The sequence below is a fragment of the Chelon labrosus genome (genome assembly GCF_963514085.1).
Source record: "Chelon labrosus genome assembly, chromosome: 19".
In the NCBI taxonomy this organism is placed as follows: domain Eukaryota; kingdom Metazoa; phylum Chordata; class Actinopteri; order Mugiliformes; family Mugilidae; genus Chelon; species Chelon labrosus.
The window spans coordinates 8,415,518-8,436,872 of NC_140352.1; the positions used below are offsets into that span (position 1 = coordinate 8,415,518).

Consider the following 21,355-nt stretch of genomic DNA (forward strand, 5'->3'; position numbering starts at 1 on the left):
AGCATCTGAGTGGATTAACCCATCAGCCGGTGTCCTCATTAAGATCTACTCATGGCCTCTTCTTTCGAGGGTGCTTCAGACTGTATGTCAGTCTCCCGAAGTGAAAGATCAAACCTGTGTTGCGACTCTGTCGGAAGCTTGTGTTGTTTACAAGTGGAAATATACCATACATATTTCTTTCTCCTGTGTGTCTTGCGTGCCTGGTGGTCTTCCAGTTAATGAGCTCGTGTTGGGTGATTCTACAGCACACAATGTCAAGTCGGTGAAAGGATTCGGATGTTTGTTTAGCTTGGTGTAGAGCGGGCGATGTGTTTGACACGTTTTACAATGTGTTTTTTTTCTTTTTTGTTTTTGACATCCAACACAAGGCTTCCCGTCCAAAATCATTATCTTTCTCTGTATCAACCAAGTAGTTTTTGCCGCCTGACTGTAGCCACATCTAAGAAAAACATTTTGTTATGTATTTGTGTTCGGAGCACAGTGTTCCTCAGTGATAGGAAATAATACCTGTATGTGATGAAACAGAACTCCAGTAGTAAAATGTGTATTTGCATTATTTATTTGCCTTTTTAAATGTCATGTTTTCTGCATGTTGTGTCTGTCTTCCCTTTTAATTAAGAATGTAGATGTCTTTTGGATATAAATCAGTTTATTAAATTACAGATTAGGCATAACATTATGACCACCTTTCTCATATTGTGCAGGTCTACCTTGTGCCTCCAAAACAGTTGTGACTCATCAGAGAATGGACATGGACCTTTTGAGGGTGTCTGGCAAAAAAATGTTGTTAGTGGGGGGCCTTTGAGGGTAGGGGCCTCTGTGGATCATCCCACAGATACTTGATCAGTTTGGGATCTAGTGAATTTGGAGGCCAGGTCAACACCTTGTGCTGTTCTTCATGTGTTTTTTGAGTTATTCCTGAACTATTTTTGTGTGTGTGTCTGTGTCAGGCTGGATCAAGGAGTGTCATTGCTATGGGGTGGGGGTGTCTGGTCTGGTCTAGATGGGTGATACATGTCTAAGTAACATCCACATGAATGCCAGGTCCAAAAGTTTCCCAGCAGAACATTGAACTGTCACAAGATGGTCAATGTTATTTCCTTCTCCGGTCATTTCGTCATAATGGTGTGGCTGATCAGTGTATAACTGAACATGACTTTTAATCACATCTTATTCAAAACTACAGAATGTAAATACGTTTTTTAGATCCAAACACTTTCCTCTTCTCTTTCCAGAGTGTTCCTGCGAGCCATTAATCAGTATGCAGCAGTGTTGAACAAGAAGTTCCTGGATCAAACCAACTTCGAGCTACAAGTAAGAACTCCGTTTAAACAACCTTATTATCAAGCTAAAACTCAAGCTAATTGTCTTTTGGTCAAGAAAACACTGGATTCACATTTTAAGCACTATTAAAAGCAGTTTTGTGGCATTTCTCATAAACTATGCCGTCTCACGCTGAGGCTGACGTGGCGTTGTCGGACCTTCGGAATATAGAAGGCAGGAGACATAAAAATTGGAGAGAAAGAACATCAATTACTCAGTAATGGCCAGCAATTTTATGTGAATTTCTGAATATTTTAACCTGCTCACCCGAGAAGAGAACAACTTTTTTTCCGCTTGTTTTTTAAACGTGGGACATGTGGGAAAATGTTAATGTTGTCAACAGCTAAACTGCTCGGCGCTTTTAAACCCCTCACGGATTATTGTGAAAGTGTTTCAGTGTGACTTACGGCACTTAGAGTTGTCTCTGTGGTTTATGAATAAACCTTCCCGGGGTTCTCCTTCCTGTTTAAGCTATAGCTCGGTGCCGCAGAGACAATTTATCTGCACAGAGTCATACGCGGTAGTCTCATACATCAGTTCCAGCTCGGGTGTTCTCATGAAGGATTGGGTACTGTATTTTTCTGGCGTACTCTATATTCAGCCCGTCGTGTACGCTCTTGTTTGCATGCAAGGGCTATTTGCACAGCAGTGAAAGATGGCGGCCGCTGTGGCACTTATTTTAGCTGCTGCCATTGCCTGATTGAGAGTGCGCTCTGGAGGACATTGGCCTAAATCACCAACCTCTTCATCCGCAGGGACGGCTTCCTGACACCCGAGAATAACCATCTCATCTAAGCCTTTTGATTTAATGAAACTGTAAAGCCTTCTGCAAAGTATACCCCTGAATTACACTGTTGTACAGCTGGTTTTCTTTTATTCCTTTTCCCTCCACGCTCACGCCGTCTTTCTCTTTGTCGTCACCAGCTGTGGAACAACTACTTCCACCTGGCCGTGGCCTTCCTCACCCAGGAGTCGCTGCAGCTGGAGAACTTCTCCAGCGACAAGCGAGCCAAGATCTTCCACAAGTGAGTATCGGGACTCTCTTGATCACATTTTTTTGCAGCAACACAGCCCGAGTTCCCTCCTCAGCATAAGCAGGCTTTGTATAATTCATTGCGTAGAGGCTCACAGGGATACCCACGGCTCTTGTGAAGGCTGCACTAGTTGCTCGCGTTGCTGAACAAAGCACGTCAGCCCTATACCAACTCTAGGGATTATGGAGAGCACAACTTGTACCAGTCAATGTTGGGATTCCCCTCTCTCAAAGTATCTCCGACATGCTTCTTTCCCCCTTCTCTTTCCTGAGAGGATGAATATCCTCCTATGATAGTTAGACCTTTGTTGTTTCCACAAAATCTGCTTGAGCATGCTTTCAGCTATAAATTCATTATAGAGAGCCATTCATTTCCCTTTCATTCACTCCCTGTGTCTACAAAGAGCTATTCATCCACATCTGATAATGCATCCAAACGTGCAAATGCTTTCTGGGCAGACATGAAGCATTTTGGCTCTATTCTTCATTTTCGGGGAGCTTGTGCAGCCAAAGCATACATCACGTTGGCTCGTGGCTTGACAGTGAAACTCCTCTTTGGTGAGCGCTTTGTTATTGACCCTGCCTCCAGAAAATACAGAAAACAAACTCAATACCAACTGCCAAACGCAGAAACAAGACCTCCCAAGCCACCTCCGCCTCCAGTTCTCAATTTGTCAGCATTCCCCAACAGAAACAGCTATTTGAGTCACATACACAAGAAAGCTGCCACTCCTGGTGTAAGTACAGAAAGGGGCTGATCTCGGTGCTTGGTGTTTACAGATTGTTTATTTGACATTCCCAAATATGCCATTCAAATAAAACCAGGTAGTTTAAGGAGCAAGGAAGAGGGATATTATACAGGGATTGTCAATTTTGCTTTCTATTTTTATCCCCCTACTCCCCTTCTCTGTCCCTCTACCGATTTCTTTCTTTTACCTCTCCCTGTCTGCATCCTGTTTCCCTGTCTGCCGGTGCATGAACTGTCGGCTCTGCCAGCAATACCAATTATTGTGCCTTGCTCAGAAGCGGAGAACAGAGGGGTGAAATCAAAGCTTTTTGGAGCACGGCTCTTTAGCACTGTGCACTGGTGCATTTTGTTTTTTTATTTTTTTCTGCGTCACACATCTTCCACTGGAGTCTGAGGAATTCTAATGTCATTCTGACACTCAAGCCGCCAAGGCGCAGGTATCAGACTAACAAGTCTGTGTGGTCTTAACAGGAGGGTAAATGCATCTTTAAGATGTTTTTCAAAGATGATGCCGTTTTCAGCACATAGTTTGTTAGTTTCCCAGCACTAAATATAGCACTGTGGTTGCTGAGGGTGTTAAATAGGCCACCAACAAGCAGCAACCTCCAGGGCTGGAAAATGAAGCCAACACCAAAGTGCCAAAAAAACTGAAGTTCCTCGATTGGCCACTTGAGACCCGCTCCAAAATCAAGTCAATCCCCATAGTCCTCCACCGTTTAAGCGCCTAACTTTACAGCAGAAGTAAACATTTTTGCAGCTTGGTACAAAAGTGGTTCCACTGATGACAACTTTACCGGATTAAATTTGATCAAGGCTTAAGATAATTGAAAATGAATAGCCGGTTTAGGCTTCTGAGGCAATTTGTCGCCCTTGCTACGGCAGTTTACGCCATAGCCTCACGTGCACCTCCACAGAAATGTAAGTACGTGTTGCACCCTTGCAGACCGCAAGAGCTGTGATTGGCCTGCTTGGCTAGTAGCGTGTATCTGCTTTAGTATTTCAGGCTGCTTCTCCATCTCCGCAGCTTTCGAATTGATTGTTTTGGATCAATAAAGATGGAACACATTGAGGAAAGGTTAACTCAATAGGTTCGGAGATACAATCATTTGATTGACTCGCCTTAGGCAAAATTTTGGCAAAGGTTTCACTCGCCATTGTTGAAAGTGAAGCAGGAAGTAGAAACCAAAATGAACCGCAAAAAAGACACACCGCCGACTAGCGCTTGGGTGGCGTTTTTGCAGAGCGAGCCTGACTGACGAGCACCCAAGTATAAATGGCTCACACCGACGTGGGCTATGTGCGTAGGTTACACCGTCTATGTGTGTGTTAGGTTGCTAGCTGTCTGCAGAGAGTCGCTCACCCAGCTCACCAAGACGGTGGCGCTTCTTTAGGAAGTTGTTGTGTTGAGGTTGTGCATGGCTGTGAATGTGTGCCGCTGAACTGAGGGCTAAAAAAAAAAAAAAGAAGATGAACGTTTGTCTTGCCGTCAATGGCACGCGATCTGCCCGCAATACCTTCGCGATGTACCGGTCGACCGCGATCGACGTATGGGGCACCCCTGGCCTAACCTATCTGGGTATACCGCACAGTTTCCCTGTGCAATGAAAGATTGTTATGACATTTTCTGTGTGATCACTTTGCGACTTTGCTTCAGATACGGTGGCGTTGATAAATTGTAACGTTTGACTTGTTTACGAACACTAATTTCTACTCCCGTCAAGCTTGATTTTAGCAATATCGCGTTTTCCCAGACCTCAGCAGGTTTTAAGTGAGTACATCATTATTGCTACTGATAGGAACAATTGACCAAAACTGCAGAAATAAGAGTGACATTCTACCACACTGTAATTTTCCTCTCAAAGAAGAAGGCTTGTTGGCGGATAGAGACAGAGATGTAGTCACATACAGGACATGTACACAGCTACTGGATAAAAGAGCATGCAGCATTGTCATTGTCATGTTACGTGCATATGAGTGATGAGGAGAGGAAGCATCATATTGTCAAGTTTTGTGAATATCTCACTCTTCCTTTGCTTCGGGCTTTGATCACATCCGAGCTGTCCTTCCAGTCCAATGCTTGTCAATCACTTGTTTTCTTTTTTTTCTTTTCCTCCCTTGCTGTATCTGTCACTCTCTGTATTTTACTCCCTGTCACTTCTGTTTTCTTCACTTCATGCCGTCACATCCATTTTCTCCCCTTTCCTCTCAGTCTTGATCTTTGGCCCCTGACCTAGTCGCATTTCACAACTCAAGCAGCCGAGAGCCCCGGGCCCCCTCCCCCTCCCCCTCGCCCCGCTCACCCCTCACCCCTCACCGATTTCCCCCTGTAGACATGTTATTCTTAGTTAACCTCTTCGAGAGCTTTCCACCCGTAGCTGACAGGTATGTGTTGTAGGTCCTGACAGCCGACAGTCATCGCTGCCTGTCTCGCTGCCTGCAGGAGTGTGACAGAACAGCTCCCTGCATCTGTTTCGGCTCAGACGAGGGCATGATGCCTCCTCCACAGTCATCTGCACGTCCGTATGTGGAGACAGAAATCCGCATCCTACCATTGACACACAAGCACGCCGTGATTAGTCAGACGCACCAATATGTGCAGGAATAAATTAAAATACACACATGATTACGCACTTACGCGTGGATAAGAAGAAAAAGCTGTCAAAGATGTAATGCATAATGCATTAGCGTTCCCCTTTTTTGCATGCATGTATAACAGTAATTTATAGTGGCAGGAATCTATTTATATTTTATCATTTTGCCAATATCCTGCCTAAAGATCAATCCTTGGCCTTCGCCGCACTCCACACTTTGACAGCTAAATATGGTAAAGTGTTTCGACTTGGCCAGGCGGTGAAGAGGTGACGCAGCTTCTTTATTAAGGATTCCTTCAATGCTCTTCTCGTCTCTGTCAAAATACATTAGAGTGTCTTTCTGCAGTATTGGCAAAACAATCAGCTGGGTTTCAGAATTCCGTCAGGGCTGCGGGGCGCTCTCAAATATCACAGCTTCTGATTTGCCGTTAATTAAAGGTCGGGAGAGGTGCCACTTTCAAACGCTGCTCTTTTTAGTTCTTTACAATGTCACCGCCAAGGTGTCATGTCATCGGTGTGCTAGGAAGAGGAGCACATTGTGCTTCCTTAAGTTACTCAGGCCTGATTTTTGGTGAGAATAGATACCACCAGCTGGAGAGGACATGTGTTGTCAACATATTCACATTAAAAGTCTGATTCGTTTGTGTATAGTTTGAGTAAACAGGCTTATTCATTCAAAATATATCTCATTGCTGCTTGATTTTGTAAGAATGAGTAAAATGAGCAGACAAATATAAGAGGCTATTTAATTTGAAACCAGTTTTGTACAAAGTTGTCTTTCATACTTTCTAACCCTAGATAGTATAAAGATGGATGGAGAACAGCTCCTCAAAAGTGAAGCCAAAGCAAGTAGAGCTCCCCCTGGTGACTGGCTGCAGTATAGCTTATAAGCTCCACCCCTACACGTTAGTGGGACTTGGGCCAAACTAAAACACTAAAATACGCGTCAAATATTTTTTTTCAAGGATGATTTCTGTCATTTTAGATAGTTAATATAATACTGGTACAGGTTCAAGTGTCCATTTTTCTGATAACTTTCTTTTTAGTTAGTTATTTGATGCTATAGAAACAGGATGTGACTTCATGATCACTACAAGTTGCCACGCCAACTGGCCGAGTTGGAATAAATAAATAAATAAATACAGTATATAATCCAACATTTCTTTGTAACTGGACCGTACTGCTCCAAAGTCACAAGATGGCGCCGCCCGTATCCCTGGGAAACTAGCGTCAGTTTGGCCAATGCAAGGAAGTGGCGACGCATTGTCCATATTTATATACAGTCTATGCCTCAAACAAGCAGCAAGCTCTGGTGAAGAAAAATAAAACGCAACACTGCAGTTTCCCGCCTTACTCCTGGAGTGTCGATAATTCTCCATGTGACAATGCCAAACTTTACAGCAGAAATAAACGTTTTTACAGCCTGGTACAAAAAATGTTTTTGGTCTCTATGGCTAGGTTCTGGCTAACTAGTTCCTAGGCCCATCCACCCACCTCTTCCCCATTCACACTCCACTTCTTTAACTATTAATCAGTTGGGTTGGCAAGGTGGCCGCCTCCCTGAGTTTCAACACAGCTCTTCGGGAATCCAATGGGTGATGTCACAAAGGGGTTGTCCATCTTTAATTACAGTTCATTGCTTAAACCAAACAACAATATTTTTTTTTCTGCATTACGCAGAATCCTCTGATAAAGTTCATATTGATCATTTGAATTCATTCTTAAACATAATGCAGAACAGTGATGCTGGGATAGATTTATGCACACAGGTGACCATTACCAGGGCGGGGGGGCTTTCCTGTTCCTCTGGTAGGCCCCACAATGTCAATGGTTTTGCTGATATTTATTCATATAATGAACCTGACATGATGAATATTCTCCAAGGCATCTCTATCACTTGATAACCACTATAATGATAATAATGTTCTGATAATATGTTATTACATTGTCTTATCAACCTGCTGAGCCAACCAAACACAGACTGAGTTGAGGAGATGGTTTGGTACTGCTCCAAAACATACCCACAGTATTGAGGTTCAGTGCTGTTATTACTCCTCATGCTGAATCTGCAGTAAAAAATACATCTGATTACCTCTCAGCATGAAATGGTGCAACTAAAGTGTGTTTTACCAGGGAAGTGGAAATGGGGTGAAAAGCTCTCTCAGGGCTCTTGTCTTTATTCTATTTCTGCATCGTAAATCAGTTTCTGGCTTGAACTTACTCTCTTTGTCCAATCTGTCAAAGGTGCCAGGGCCGCTGCTTTTGTTTCGTGCGATCGCTTTCGCAGAACTCACTTTCTGCCTCCCTGCCCCTGTTTCCACTCTTGTTAGCCTCCCCATCTTTCATCTCTTTGTCTTTCCGGGTCCGTCCTTTCCACTTCACTCTTTGTCCTTTCCGTGACCTAGGACGCCGTGGCTGGCGGGTAGACGGGCGCCAAGCTGCCACGAAGATTGGTTCATGACCTAAACATGGCAGAGCTGATCAGCTTATAAGCCCTCAGTTCGGAAAAAGACAGACAGAGAGTGAGGGCGGGAGCGAGCCCTCTCGCTTCTTCTGCAATTGTTCGTATCATACGAGGGCTCTTGACTTGTATAAGCGACCTACAAAAAACAAAGACTTTGTGATCAAACGCTCTGGCTCATGTCAACCGTCCTCTTTTTTTATGTGGCTTCAAATGCATCCACAGAGCAGAAGAAAGACCATAGTAGCTGACAGATTGCTATGTGTGAACCGTATGCTGTGAACTTTAACTCAATAGTGTGATGTGGGTACGTCTTTTAAAGCCCATCAGGAAAAAGCTATGTAATCATATTGTCCCTATGTTACTGACAACACTGAATTAATTAGAAAATGATTACCAAAACAGATGTTTTGAACCACATCTATTTTGGCTTAATCTTTAAAAATTAATTTAGCAACTTGTCATTTTTGCCACTTTCTTTTACTTGTTTTCGTCCCTTTTGGAAACTTCACGTCACTTGATGTTTTCCCCCCACGCTCAGAAAGAAAGTGTTTGTTCCACCCGGAGAGAAACAATCGGATCAGAGTGTGTGTGTGGTTATTAGATAGGATAAGATAAGATAATCCTTTAATTTAGCTCGCAGTGGGGAAGTTTGCAGTGTTGCAGCAACATCTAGTTAAGGACAGTGCACACAGGACAAGGACAAGTAAACATTAAATAAATGCGAAAAAAATAGCAAATTAAATACAACAGCAGTTACAGGTTTGTGGTCTACTGGCAGCAGGCTTGATTATGCAGCCTCACAGCAGTAGGAAGGAAGGACTTCCGGTAATGCTCCAGCTGCTGGAGCCGCTGCCCAGTTCTGTTATAGAACCGTGGATTAGTCCCACCCCAGCTTTGCTTCCATTCTCCGATCACCCACCACCTCTACAGTTTTAGAGCTCGCCTTCTTTACCGATCTCTTTTTGGAGAGGAGGAGGGAGATGGAGCCTATCCCAGCTGTCATTGGGCAAGAGGCGGATTACACCCTGGACAGGTCTCCAGTCTATCACAGGGCTAACACAGAGAGACAGACAACCATTCACACTCAGACCTACGGCCAATTTAGAATCACCAATGACGAGCATGTCTTTGCACGGTGGGAGGAAGCCGGAGTACCTGGGGAGAACCCATGAAGACACATGGAGAACATGCAAAGTCCACACAGAAAGGGCCCAGTCGGCCTATGGAATTCAAACCCAGAACCTTCAGTGCTACCACCACACCACTGTGCTGCCATACATTAATCATACAACACTGATTTGTGTGTTCATCGCCTCCATTCATCAACACATTGCGTTACACTTGTGCCTTGTTTGTGTTTCAGGTACCAGGACATGAGGCGGCAGATTGGCTTCGAAATCAGGGATATGTGGTACAATCTAGGTAATTCCACTCATTCACTGTGCTGCAAACACTTCTCTCCTGAATGACTTCACACCAGCTACACCTTAGAACTACAGCAAGTGACGCACGCCGGAGTGTTGTTGCCTTGATTAATGTTTATGATCAGCCCATGTGCCAGGCAGGCTTCCAGGCAGCCACTACATGTCAGCCCGCCGGAGAAGAGCGGCTAAATATAGACAATCATGTGTTAATTAGCTTTATGTTGTGCGATGAGAGAGACTTTGCAGTCAAGTCTCAGTGGAATGAGATTGTAGCAGAGGGATTGGGGTGTTAGATTTGAGCACCTGTGTCCCCCTTCTCATTATACCCTACACCATCTGATCCTTTAATTAGAGCTTTCCGCCAAATTAGACCGACTCGTTGGCTGGATTTTAATGTGCGCGCTGCTTTCTTTAACTGTGGCGTTTGAAGTTATTTACTGCTCTACTGTCAGAGAGACGTCTAGAAATGCTTTACGCAGTGTGTATATGTGTATGTGAATGTCCGTTTTTCCTCTCTTAAGGGCCTCACAAGATAAAGTTCATTCCCGAAATGGTGGGCCCCATCCTGGAGATGACACTCGTCCCTGAGATCGAGTTGCGGAAGGCCACCATCCCCATCTTCTTTGACATGATGCAGTGCGAGTTCCACTTCACGTGCAGCTTCCAGCGGGTGCGTCCTCTAAAAACAAAACAATACGAGGCAGAGAAGCGGAGTTTATAGCAGGGGAGTAGCAATAAAACCCAATCGGCGCCGGAGTGGGAATCCGGGGAGGAGCGCCGTCCGTCTGATAAAAAGTTTCCTAGCCCAAAGCTTACTTGTAATTCTGCAAATCTAATTTTGTTGTGCCGCGATTATCAACAGCCACGGTAAGTGGGACTTAATGTTATGCCGTGTTACAGTGGGAAATTAAGCCTTTCTGCATGAGGAAATCCGTTTGGTTACAGCTGTTCTGTCATAGGATGTCTCGGGAAGCTTTCGGCTCCGGGATGTTTACGGGGGCTCCCGTAATATGTCATGCTTATGTTATTCTTATCAGATCGGAGAGAAGTGAGAAATATCTCTTTATCAGTGAGCTTGGACGGAGGGTTTCAGTCCTGTCAGTCAGGATCTCGTTCATTTAAGCTTTTTACCTTTAGCCAGCGGTGCTCTCTTTACTGGATCTCTTTCTCTGAGTCTGTTGTAATCCTTGGCTTAACAGAGAACAGAATTTGTATCTTTCCTTACTTGGCTCCTGTTCTGTTTTTGTGCCTGTCCAACACGCAAGTACATCAGGAAGTCAGTGAAAATAGGTTTGTTTTAGCCCAATAAAATCTTTTTTATATATAGCTGCTGCATCCAAATATTGGACAAATGGGTCAATGCATCACTGTCAGCAGATACTTCAACAGCAGAGCAGAAGCAAAGGCCGCGAGTCTTGCGCTCTAACAAAAAATTCCAGCAGATAAAGAAATAATGAACGGAAAACACCAGCTCGCAAGCGGCCGCGCCCCAAACCCCCCCGCCCCACCAGGCCGAGCCTTGATGCAGAGCGGGAGAGTGAGACAGGGAGATGGCGTTAATGAATTGAAAAATTAGCCACACTGATTATTTACGCCTGCTCTCTCTAATTGCAGTTTGAGAACGAGATCATCACCAAGCTGGATCACGAGGTGGAGGGGGGCCGCGGAGACGAGCAGTACAAAGTTCTCTTTCAGAAAATGTGAGTACTGATTAATGGGCGGGATTACGCCCGAGCCTCTCGCAAGTTAGATAATGCTAATTGCAACATGGCAGTCCTCAAAATAATCACAGCGTGCTGATGATCGCAAGACTTGTCATCACGGCTTGCCTCTGTGATATTTGCTTTTTTAGACCCGTTATATGCTGCTTTAACAGGTAATGGGATGTTTTCCCAAATGCTTAGCGGCAAAGTTTGACATTTGAAACTGCAGAGGAACGCCTTTAAACACGATTCACATTTGTCCCCCCCCCCTGCCTTCACATCTACAACCACCACTCCACTCCAAACTCTAGCTTACTGGAGCACTGCAGGAAGCACAAGTACTTGGCCAGGACGGGCGAGAACTTCGTCACCCTGGTGGTACGCCTGCTGGAGAGGCTGCTGGACTACAGGACCATCATGCACGACGAGAACAAGGAAAACCGCATGAGCTGCACCGTCAACGTGCTCGTAAGATGCCCACACTCAATTCCTTTACACACACACACGAGGAGATAAAATGGACATCACTGGCGTGGGATTTACCCACAGACGAGACACAATAACAACCGCCTCCACATGTCACAGTGCGTTGCGATGTTATCGCAGAGCAACCTGAACCACCTCTCGTCTGTGAAGTGACATTTCATCTGGGAGCGCTGAAATGTCAGTTTCATCTCGCGTGACCGCTGGGCTTTGGAAACACTGCAGACATTATGGCCTATATTTAAAGGGGAACTACTGTTTTTTACACCCTGGACCTTATTTCTGGCATAAAATACGGTCGTTTACTCACCCATATAACTTTTTGTGTAATTCGTATTCCTTCGGGAGATATTTAGATCTTATATCCATGTAGTGGGAGTGACTGGGGCACCGAAAAGCAGCCTCTAAATAACACATTATCTGGCAGTATTTTGTTAGCGTACGCTAGTGCTATTCCCCGTTGAGTCCGGAGTTACCTGTTATCATCATCCGGGGTCTGTAGATTGACCTACAGACCCCGGATGATGTCTTCTGACCTGGATGATGTCGTCTCCGCGGCGGTCGGCTTGTTTACCTGTAATTTGCTGCTGCTAGGTTTTTTGGAACATGGCTGAATATTTTTCCGACTCTGAGGTTGTGGATGAACCATAGCAGTAACTCCAGACTCAACGGGGAATAGCACTAGCGTACGATAACAAAAAATTTGTGAAATGAACAAGTTTCACGGCAGATAATGCGTTATTTAGAGGCTGCGTTTCGGTGCCCCAATCACTCCCACTATATGGATATATGCAGATCTAAATATCTCCCGAAGGAGAAATAAGGTCCAGGTTGTAAAAAACAGTAGTTCCACTTTAACATGATCCTTCAGGCCTATGTCAAATTATGTAAAGTCTTCTGGGATATTGTTACGTATCCGTTTTTTTGAAATGACTGAAATATTAATGTACAGTCCGACGACTGCTTAAAAATTAGCATGAAATGCTTTGTCAGCAGTGTCATGGCGTAGTGTTGAAACCATTTCTTTGGCTTGTCTCTTTCCACGCTGCAGAACTTCTACAAGGAGATCGACAGAGAGGAAATGTACATCAGGTGAGACCCAGTCCGTCATTGTGCCCGTTATGCATGTTCAAACACAATGTGAGACATTTCACGTACAACACTAAGGTACGAGGATATTATGTCACTCTGCGCTCCATGCTACATTTTGGACATTTTCACTTCTTTTTTTCTCCAACTGTACATCCCCAGAGACCCCAGAATAAAATATTAGATTCTTAAAAAATACATTTCCCATTCCACAATCCCACGAGTCAGAGTCTGTCAAGTGTTATTTGGGGTAAAAGAGCCTGTCGAGACACATCAGTCTAGTAGAGCTAACTTTCTGTCTGCTGTGAAAGTGTGAAAGGCCCGCCAAGACGTGACCCATAAATCACTGCTGTTCCCTGCCAGGTACCTGTACAAGCTGTGCGACCTCCACAAAGAGTGCGACAACTACACCGAGGCCGCCTACACCCTGCTGCTGCACGCCAAACTGCTCAAGGTACACGGACACTTGACTGACAACACGTAAACGGACGAGCGCGCTGCATGAAAATATATTCATCACAGAGCTTAGATCCACTGTCGAGCTATTGTCAGGCGGGTGGCGTTCAACCTCAGGCGACGAACAAGTGGGTATTTCAACGTGCAAAGACTTCCAGGCGTAGGGCCGCATCCGTTTAATTCCGGCGTGGCATGAGATGGCTGCTAAGGAGGCAGAGTTGCTGAGCAGCGTCTTTTTCACCTTGCGTAGCCGATGCAAATCGCAGCTAGTATCTGATCTTTTCCCGAGGGCGGGGGAGGGGGGGGAAAGAAAAGCGACATCATATTTTAAAGCAAAGGAAAGAAAAAGCAGTTTCAGCCACCTGAGGTGCCTCGAGATGAAAGTGTACTTTTACTGTCCTCTTTGTCAGCAGTAAAAAAAACTACTGTAAATCGCAAGCATCAGTTCAAGACACCTCCGCTTTAAGGTGGAAGCCAAGCAGCTTTCTGCCACGCGTTTAGTGCAGTCATAAATTAGATGGATAAATATTTATAGGTCATCATGCAGCATTTCTTTTACACCTTTTTTTTTTTTTCTTTTTGATGCACTCCCGCGCTCAGCCTCGAAAAACTCCCACCGCTAACCGAAAAAACGCATCGCCTCCGCACACAAAAGAACTGCAGTGTCTATTCCCAGTCGGGGTTTGGTACACCCTGAATTTGAAGTTGTTCTCTCCTTTCTGCCTTTCATCCAAAATGGTTGCATCCAACGTTTTGTCTGTATTTGCATAAATAGCTGGCTGCTTCAGCCTTTGTACGGGGTCCCGACAGAGACGAGCAGGCTGTGACTGAATCGCATTTCTCTCGCCGAGCACAGTCACAGTTGCTGGTGATGGTTTTGTCATTTTATTTTTTTTTTTATTTCCCCCATCTTCTGACATCTGTGTCTCCCTGATGGCGGCACACCTTGTAAAAAGGGGAGCTTGCTAGTGCGTTGTGGAAATTGGGTCAATTTTGATCCACCTGCTTATATATGTTAAAGCTATTGTCTCCGCTGTGCTCCACGAGTAAACAGGAGTGAGTGAGGATGAATGATGGACATATAAATCCGCAACCCGCACCATGTACGGAGTAAAAGTGTCTCCTGTGGTAATAATTGGTCCTCCAGTGGAGTATCAGCAGCAGTATAACGGTATTGACGAATGAACAGCACATTGTGTATGGTCAGAGATTTATCAGCTCTATAGTTTCGTCGATGCGGGGTCGCTGGCCGCCCATGAATAAACAGATCTTTTTTTTCACCGTTTAAATGCTGCAGGCCAGCTGTGAAGGAATCAATAACCCCAAGCCCGAGCCCTTCCAGCATCCCCTCTTTATGCCACGGCAACAATGTGTGGAGCAATTACTTTTTCCCTACCCATCCCCAGCGCAGAGTATGCTAATTCCTTGGCTTTGCTATTCAAATGTGGCTATCGCAACAAAAAAAACCCCGGTCAGAGATCTTAACTCTTCAGGTTACTCGATACACCGCGGAATCCCAATTAAAACCGGCTAGTAACGAACCAGTCCTCGCCGGCGTGTGGGATTGTGCTTCCTTTTGCGCAGAGGCCCATCAGATTATCTTTCTTCGTGGCGAGCTGCTCTAGCCTGTCAGAAAACTTGTTATTCTGCTCTAGGCTTCTCTACGCTGGGTCAAAAGAAAAACTCAAATGAAACGAGAAATAAACCTTCATTTACACCAATAAGCCATAACATTATGACCACCTTCCTAATATTGTGTAGGCCTCCAAAACAGTTGTGACTCATCAGAGGAGATGGAGATTAGTGTGGGGGGGATCCTATGGGCTGAGATACTTGATCAATTTGGGATCTAGTGAATCTGGAGGCCAGGTCAACACCTTGTGCTGTTCTTCATGTTTTTTTTTTGTTTTTTTTTATAGTTGTTCCTGAAGAATTTTTGTGTGTGCGCCTGTGTCAGGCTGCATCCTGCTGGGGATGGCTGCTGCCATCAAGGGGTGGGGGGTGCCTGGTCTGGTCTAGGTGGGTGCTACATGTCTAAGTAACATCCACACGAACGAATGCCAGGTCCAAAAGTTTCCCAGCGGAACATTTTGTCGTCACAAGATGGTCAACGTCATTTGATTCACATACAAGTGGTCATAATGTTATGCCTGATCGGTGTATCTAATCCCTGCTTTCTGCAACCTATTCAAAAACACACAGAAAAAAAAAAATCTGTGTATATTGTTTGCTCTCCTAGCTCCACTTCACTGGACTGGCCTTCAGTGGTGTAGCCTACTCGGAGCATTATTTTGACTTACGGAGCCTCCCGTGGAAACGCTGCAAGGTTTTAGCCACAGTAACTCCATGTGCTGTATCGATTCTCCCTCTAAACAAGTCAATACGTATCGGCGCCTTCTTCATCGCCCGTGTCCTTTTCCTTCTCGCCATGCCGAAGAGCAGAGAGGCTTTCTGTACAATTACACATCAGTCGCTGCGATTGATTTCTCCTCGGGCCTGCGTTGTGCAACGTTTGACGCCGGTTTCCGACTTGTTCTCCGCAGTGGTCGGACGAGCCGTGTGCAGCCCACCTGACCCAGAGGGACGGCTACCAGGCCGCCACCCAAGTGCAGCTTAAGGACCAGCTCTACCAGCAGATTATTAATTACTTCGACAAGGGCAAGGTGAGAAGCACACATACACACCACACATGACGAATCCTAGACTATGGAGATGCTAGTTTTAGATGCTGTCATCTCTATTAAATACTTCTTCTGGCATGAAAAGGCAGGTTTTTTGAAGACAGAGCTACTTAATGGAAGTTTCCTATGTCTTTTCTATGCAACAAGGATTGTTAATAATCCTCCTTTTTTTTTTTTTAGCTGATGCTCTTATGGAAGAAAATCTGTATCAGACCGGGCAAGCTTTCATGTAGCTCTTTTGTGTCGTCCCTTTTTATAACCTTACCTCTCATAAAAACCTTTCCCGCTGGCCTTTTTCTATGTCACTGACGTACCAGCCATTTCTGCCACCAGATATTGAGAAAATGTTCCGGCTGCATAGGACCTAGTTATCACACTCTTCTTCCACATTCTTCGTATTATATTCCAGAGGAGAAAAGTGTTTTTCAGCCTGTACGCTAAGCCTGGAATGGATCGGCAGGAACGCGGCCAGAGCTTCTCAGAGCCGATGTCCCAAGGCTTTGCATGTGTCATCAGTATTGGGGGTGCTTGGCTCCGCAGCCGGCTGTCGCTCCATGGGACGTGGCCAGGGAGACGACGGCTTGGAAGAGGTTGTGGATAAACATGCGAGCCACTCGGAGCGATCGGGAAGCGCTGCAGTGGGTGTAAGAATGCATCAGCGCCCCGGAGAGCGGGGGTGTCAATCGAGGACAGTTTCTAGGAGCGTCAAAGGAGTCCTCTAGAAAGCGGGCCCGGATTGTGTCACCGCTCCTGGACTCGGTCTACCTTCAGCCTGGTCTGGATAAGAAGTTCAGTCCCATCTAGTCTGTCAGGAAGTGTCAGGATGAGTCTCGCTGGGAGATGCGTCATTACAATAAGATCTCTTCTACTAAGGCGATGGCGACTATATTCAAGTCAGATCAAAAAATAATATTGATACGATTACACAAAAAAAAGGCGTGTATTAAATACTATTTCTGGGAAGACACTGTGTTATTTGTCTGGCAGGAAATGAATGCCTTATCTCAGCGTGAATGTTGATCATTAATTCATTTTCTGTCTGTGTACCCGATAGATGTGGGAGGAGGCGATCCTTTTGGGAAAGGAGCTGGCCGAACAATACGAGAATGAAATGTTTGACTTTGAGCAGCTCAGCGCTTCCTTGGTGAGTACTATCATTTAGCCATTTAAATCCACTGTTATTTTATAAACCACAATGGACTGCTCATCTGTCATAGATACACTAATATAGAAAGCATAGAAACTCCAATTATGGCACAGAATAAAAGAACATTTAAAAGCAAAACCACCAATAAGTATTATAAAAATAAAAAAGGAAAATGTTGAGTGATTGCTACTTAAATTTTAAAACCTTTGTGTCTCACAACAGCGCAAACAAGCCCAGTTCTATGAGAACATAGTGAAGGTCATCCGGCCCAAACCAGACTACTTCGCCGTCGGCTATTACGGCATGGGCTTCCCCTCCTTCCTACGCGTGAGTACTCCCTGCAGCCGACACCGAGCGTGGGCGAGCCGCTCGACGAAACGGACGGTCGATAGTTTTTTTTTTTTTTTCCTGTGCCCGGTTAGTTACTCTGCCGTGAATACAGACACAGGCTTCACACGTCTCACTCCCACGGGGTTTGTTTTGTTGTGGCGGGACTCGATTGTTCAACTGCCCACCCGGTCTGGCCGTCGCTCGCTTGTTCGCTCGGAGAGAGCGGCGGCTTTTCTGTGTGCGGGTTAAAAAGTAGATGCAGAAGCATGGGCTGAGTGGATCCCCTTCAGTGAAAGTGCTTCTTTGTAAAAATACAAAGCAAAGAAAGGTTCAAGAGCAGCGTCTTTCTCAACCATTGTGCACTCATTTCCCCTCAGTGTTTAATCCGTCTTATCTTAAGACGTGCCTGTTTTTAGCATGTTTCTGTGGACTTAATCACCGTCTCCTAAAAACAGCAAATGACCCTTTGTTGGCCTTCTGATTGGTCCGCTGACCGCCAACCAAAGAGCTCCCTGCCAAGGCCAGGGCTTCCTACGTTACTGTTGCTGGGTTAGACAAACGATAGAAATGTGGAGGTCCATTCCTATTAAAAAACTTTAAAAACCTGTAATAACAGAGTAAACAGGTAGCATGCAGGTGAAATAGCTAACATTAACAAGTGTGCAGATGTTGGAAGACAATGGAAAATTACTGTTCTTTTCACCAGATTCAGATTTTATAAAGGGTTATTTCTGCCACTGTACATTTTCACATATTTGAAGAACCACAATTACAAGTTTCATCTAGTTACAACGTTTTTCTGTGGGAATGGACCCCTGCATGGCTATTGTTTGTCTGACCTCGCCATGCAGCTCACATGTCCATTACATTGCCCCATAAAATTGACATATAATGTTTCTGAACCTGAATCTGTAACATAGGAGGTCGGGACTTGACAAAGGATCGGAGCTCTCTGGTTGGTGGTCACCAGAACAATCAGAAGGCCATCAAAGAGTCAATTGCAGGAAATAGCTGTAAGAAATGGGCTGGAAATCCTGGATAAATGACCAATCCTTTTGAGTTAAACGGCTGATTGCACTGCCTTTAATTCCATTACCTAAACAGCAGTTTTTCCCCACACTGTGAACAAGACCTACATAGCAAGGTGTCCCATCATCGCCTGCACGACCTCCGGACTGGTGGAGCTCCGGACGTTCTTGGGAGTGGTGGCACCTTAAGCTTGTTACATGCTCCAAGAGAAGCGAGAAGTTTGTTCTCGTTCTTAAGGCTGCGAGGACGAGAACAAAGTTCATTCTGGCCAGGTCATTTATTTCAAACTCCAGGGAAGTCCTCATAGGGTCCTTCTACTGCAGCGTACGTCACACGTTTTCGTCGGATGTCGGCCAGTCGCTTTGATGAATGTGTCCGTTGGATCACGCCGTTCATTCAGCATGCAACTACACACAGTATGCCGATCCCTGCTCAGGGGAGATTACACTGCGAATACTAGCATCTGGGTGCTCACAGAGCATTTCTGCTTCTCTGCATTAACCACACCCACTTCCAGTTTCTGACAATCATAGAATAGTTGCCAGATGTTGATGTGTCGAGAACAAGATGCGAGAACAAAGTGACTTCTCGTTTCTCTCGGAGTATGTAACAGCCTTTACAAAGAAAGCAATGCCGAATTTCTAAATGACCTCCAGTAGAGCTGCTGAAACTGATAAATCATCCCCGTGTCTATTCGTCTCTGAGCTGATCTGTATTTTCTCTCTGATCCCAGCTTATTGCAAATTAAGTTTAGCAGGCTGAGGTGCGGCTCTGCATATCAGACATTTCTTTCATTTCAGTTTTCATATCAGTGTTTATTTAAAATGGATTTCATATAAGATTTTTTTTTTTTTCTAATTCCTCGTCTCACTGGGTTTTAATGTTAGGCCAGAGCTTTTTATTTGCAAGACAGCGGGGCTGACAGTACTGATACGTGTTTGCTTTTAATATATTACCTGTTACCGCTGCTTTTTAGGCTGTCATCTGGCACTTTATTGAAGGTGTTGTTTTCTCGTCTGGGAGGAATTCATTCCTTTATCACACCAGCGACGCACTAAATGGCCCCCGAAGTCCTCCCGGAACACGATAATACAAAAGTCCGGCTTCAAGAACCCCGATCGCAACCCTTTTTATTCTATTATGAATATCAGCCATTTCCACTGGGTCTTTTGTCACTTTCCGATCTTCATGTTTCCCCTCTTCACCTCCTTCATCTGGCAGGGCAGAAACTCCATTACAGACAGGGCAAACTGCGCTGGCTCTTTAAAGAGCCTTCGAGGACAGCTTGGAATCCTTGTTTTATTCTTCTTCTTCTACGACCGAAATAATAAAAAGAGTCTATGCCTGCCTGTCTATGCTAGTAGAAATTCACACTTAATGCAGTGCTTTAAGTGGGCAGGTACTCGCTGATACGCAGTAATGCCACTTCTCAATTTTACCCTCCTGCATCCTGGGACTTTTCCCGTCGTAGCCGGTTCTACCAGGAGGTCTCACAGGCCGTCTCCTGTTGATTCATGATAATCAACCAGTGTTTCCCACAAAATTTCATGAGACCCTGACGGTTTGTTGTTTTTTTTTGGGTGGGGGTGGGGGTGATGAATAAATCTGTTTTATAGTAAACAGTTGACTTTGCTAGCTAGCTCTTAGAAAGTTAAGCTAGTTCACGTTACGTCTGGAGTCTTCTCTTCCGGGTTTTGACCAACTCTCTTTAAACAATTAAATAATGGTCTGAAAAAATCAAGAGCACACACATCGGGTTTTAAAAAGTGGCAGTAGCGTCAACTTTTATTAGAGAACAACAGAAATAGCTTCACATGCTACGTGAGTTGGGCGGCCGGTGTGTGTGGAGGAGGGTCTGGGGGGAGGGGTAGATGATCTAACTAAAACAATGCAAGCACAACAAAAGTATTTCCGATTCATTATGAGACCATGGCGGAGCAAGTTAGACCCTGGCGGGCCGCTGTATTGTTACCATTGTATGGGAAATACTGATCAACTTAATCACGCTTTTTAGTAAATTTCACATATCCAAATTCAGTGACGGCAAACTCTAATTCCAAACGTCTGAGAATAAAATCAAATAACACGCTCGAACTATTTTCACCTCCCTGGTTGAGGAAGCCTTGAAAACGATTGCTGCTCCTTTAGTACTTTTCTCAAAATGAATACTTGTGTCTGTTTTGTATTGTATTGCCTTTTTAGATATGCATTATATTGTGTCTCAGCCCCCTCACCCGCCGGTGGGAGAGCCAACACTTATTTTCTTCCATTAAATCAGCGACTTAATGTTTATTGTTTCTTCTTTTTAAATCGTAGGTAAACGCTGGCTTCTGTTGCAGCCCAGTTTTCTCGTATAATTCCCCAGCAGCATTTTTTGCTTATTAAATGCGTCAAATACAAGCAAACAGACGGTTGTATTTGAACCTCACAGAGCCCCTGTCACTTGTGTTATGACTCTTATATTTTTCTCCTATAATGGTTCTGAAATTTCATCTCTTCTCGATGCATTTTGTAATTTCGTTAGGATTCAGGTAAGGGTTGCTAATTAAGATAAATTAGGTTAATGGGATTTTGGTCACGCCCCATATTGCTGTTCATGTTTCAGCTTGGCAGGGTCCTCGGGGAAAAGTAAAAGAAATCAATGCTCTGATAAAGGCATTTTGTAACCGCCCCCTCCTTGCAATTGATTTTATGCAAGAGGGCTTAAATTCAGCCGCTTATAATTTATTACATGCTCATATAGTTAGACACGAGAGCACTTGCTGATTGTGGAAATCTTCTAGGTCATGGAATTTGTTTGGCTGCTAGGTCACACTTTCTTTTTATGTAAAAGTGTTTAGAAAAGTTATTGATT

The 21,355-nt window shown here is 44.6% G+C and overlaps 1 protein-coding gene across 2 annotated transcripts in view; it reads left to right on the forward strand.

Moving 5' to 3' along the window:
* The window catches only part of dock1 (dedicator of cytokinesis 1), a 200,906-nt gene that overhangs the window by 148,300 nt on the left and 31,251 nt on the right, over positions 1-21,355 (forward strand). For both annotated transcript variants that reach the window (XM_084567048.1, XM_084567047.1), the window contains 11 exons: positions 1,236-1,314; positions 2,248-2,348; positions 9,523-9,581; positions 10,105-10,253; positions 11,198-11,283; positions 11,598-11,754; positions 12,821-12,861; positions 13,222-13,312; positions 15,858-15,977; positions 17,050-17,139; positions 17,365-17,469. In XM_084567048.1, the coding sequence (XP_084423174.1) occupies positions 1,236-1,314; positions 2,248-2,348; positions 9,523-9,581; positions 10,105-10,253; positions 11,198-11,283; positions 11,598-11,754; positions 12,821-12,861; positions 13,222-13,312; positions 15,858-15,977; positions 17,050-17,139; positions 17,365-17,469 (1,078 nt within the window). The remainder of the gene's footprint in view (positions 1-1,235; positions 1,315-2,247; positions 2,349-9,522; positions 9,582-10,104; positions 10,254-11,197; positions 11,284-11,597; positions 11,755-12,820; positions 12,862-13,221; positions 13,313-15,857; positions 15,978-17,049; positions 17,140-17,364; positions 17,470-21,355) is intronic.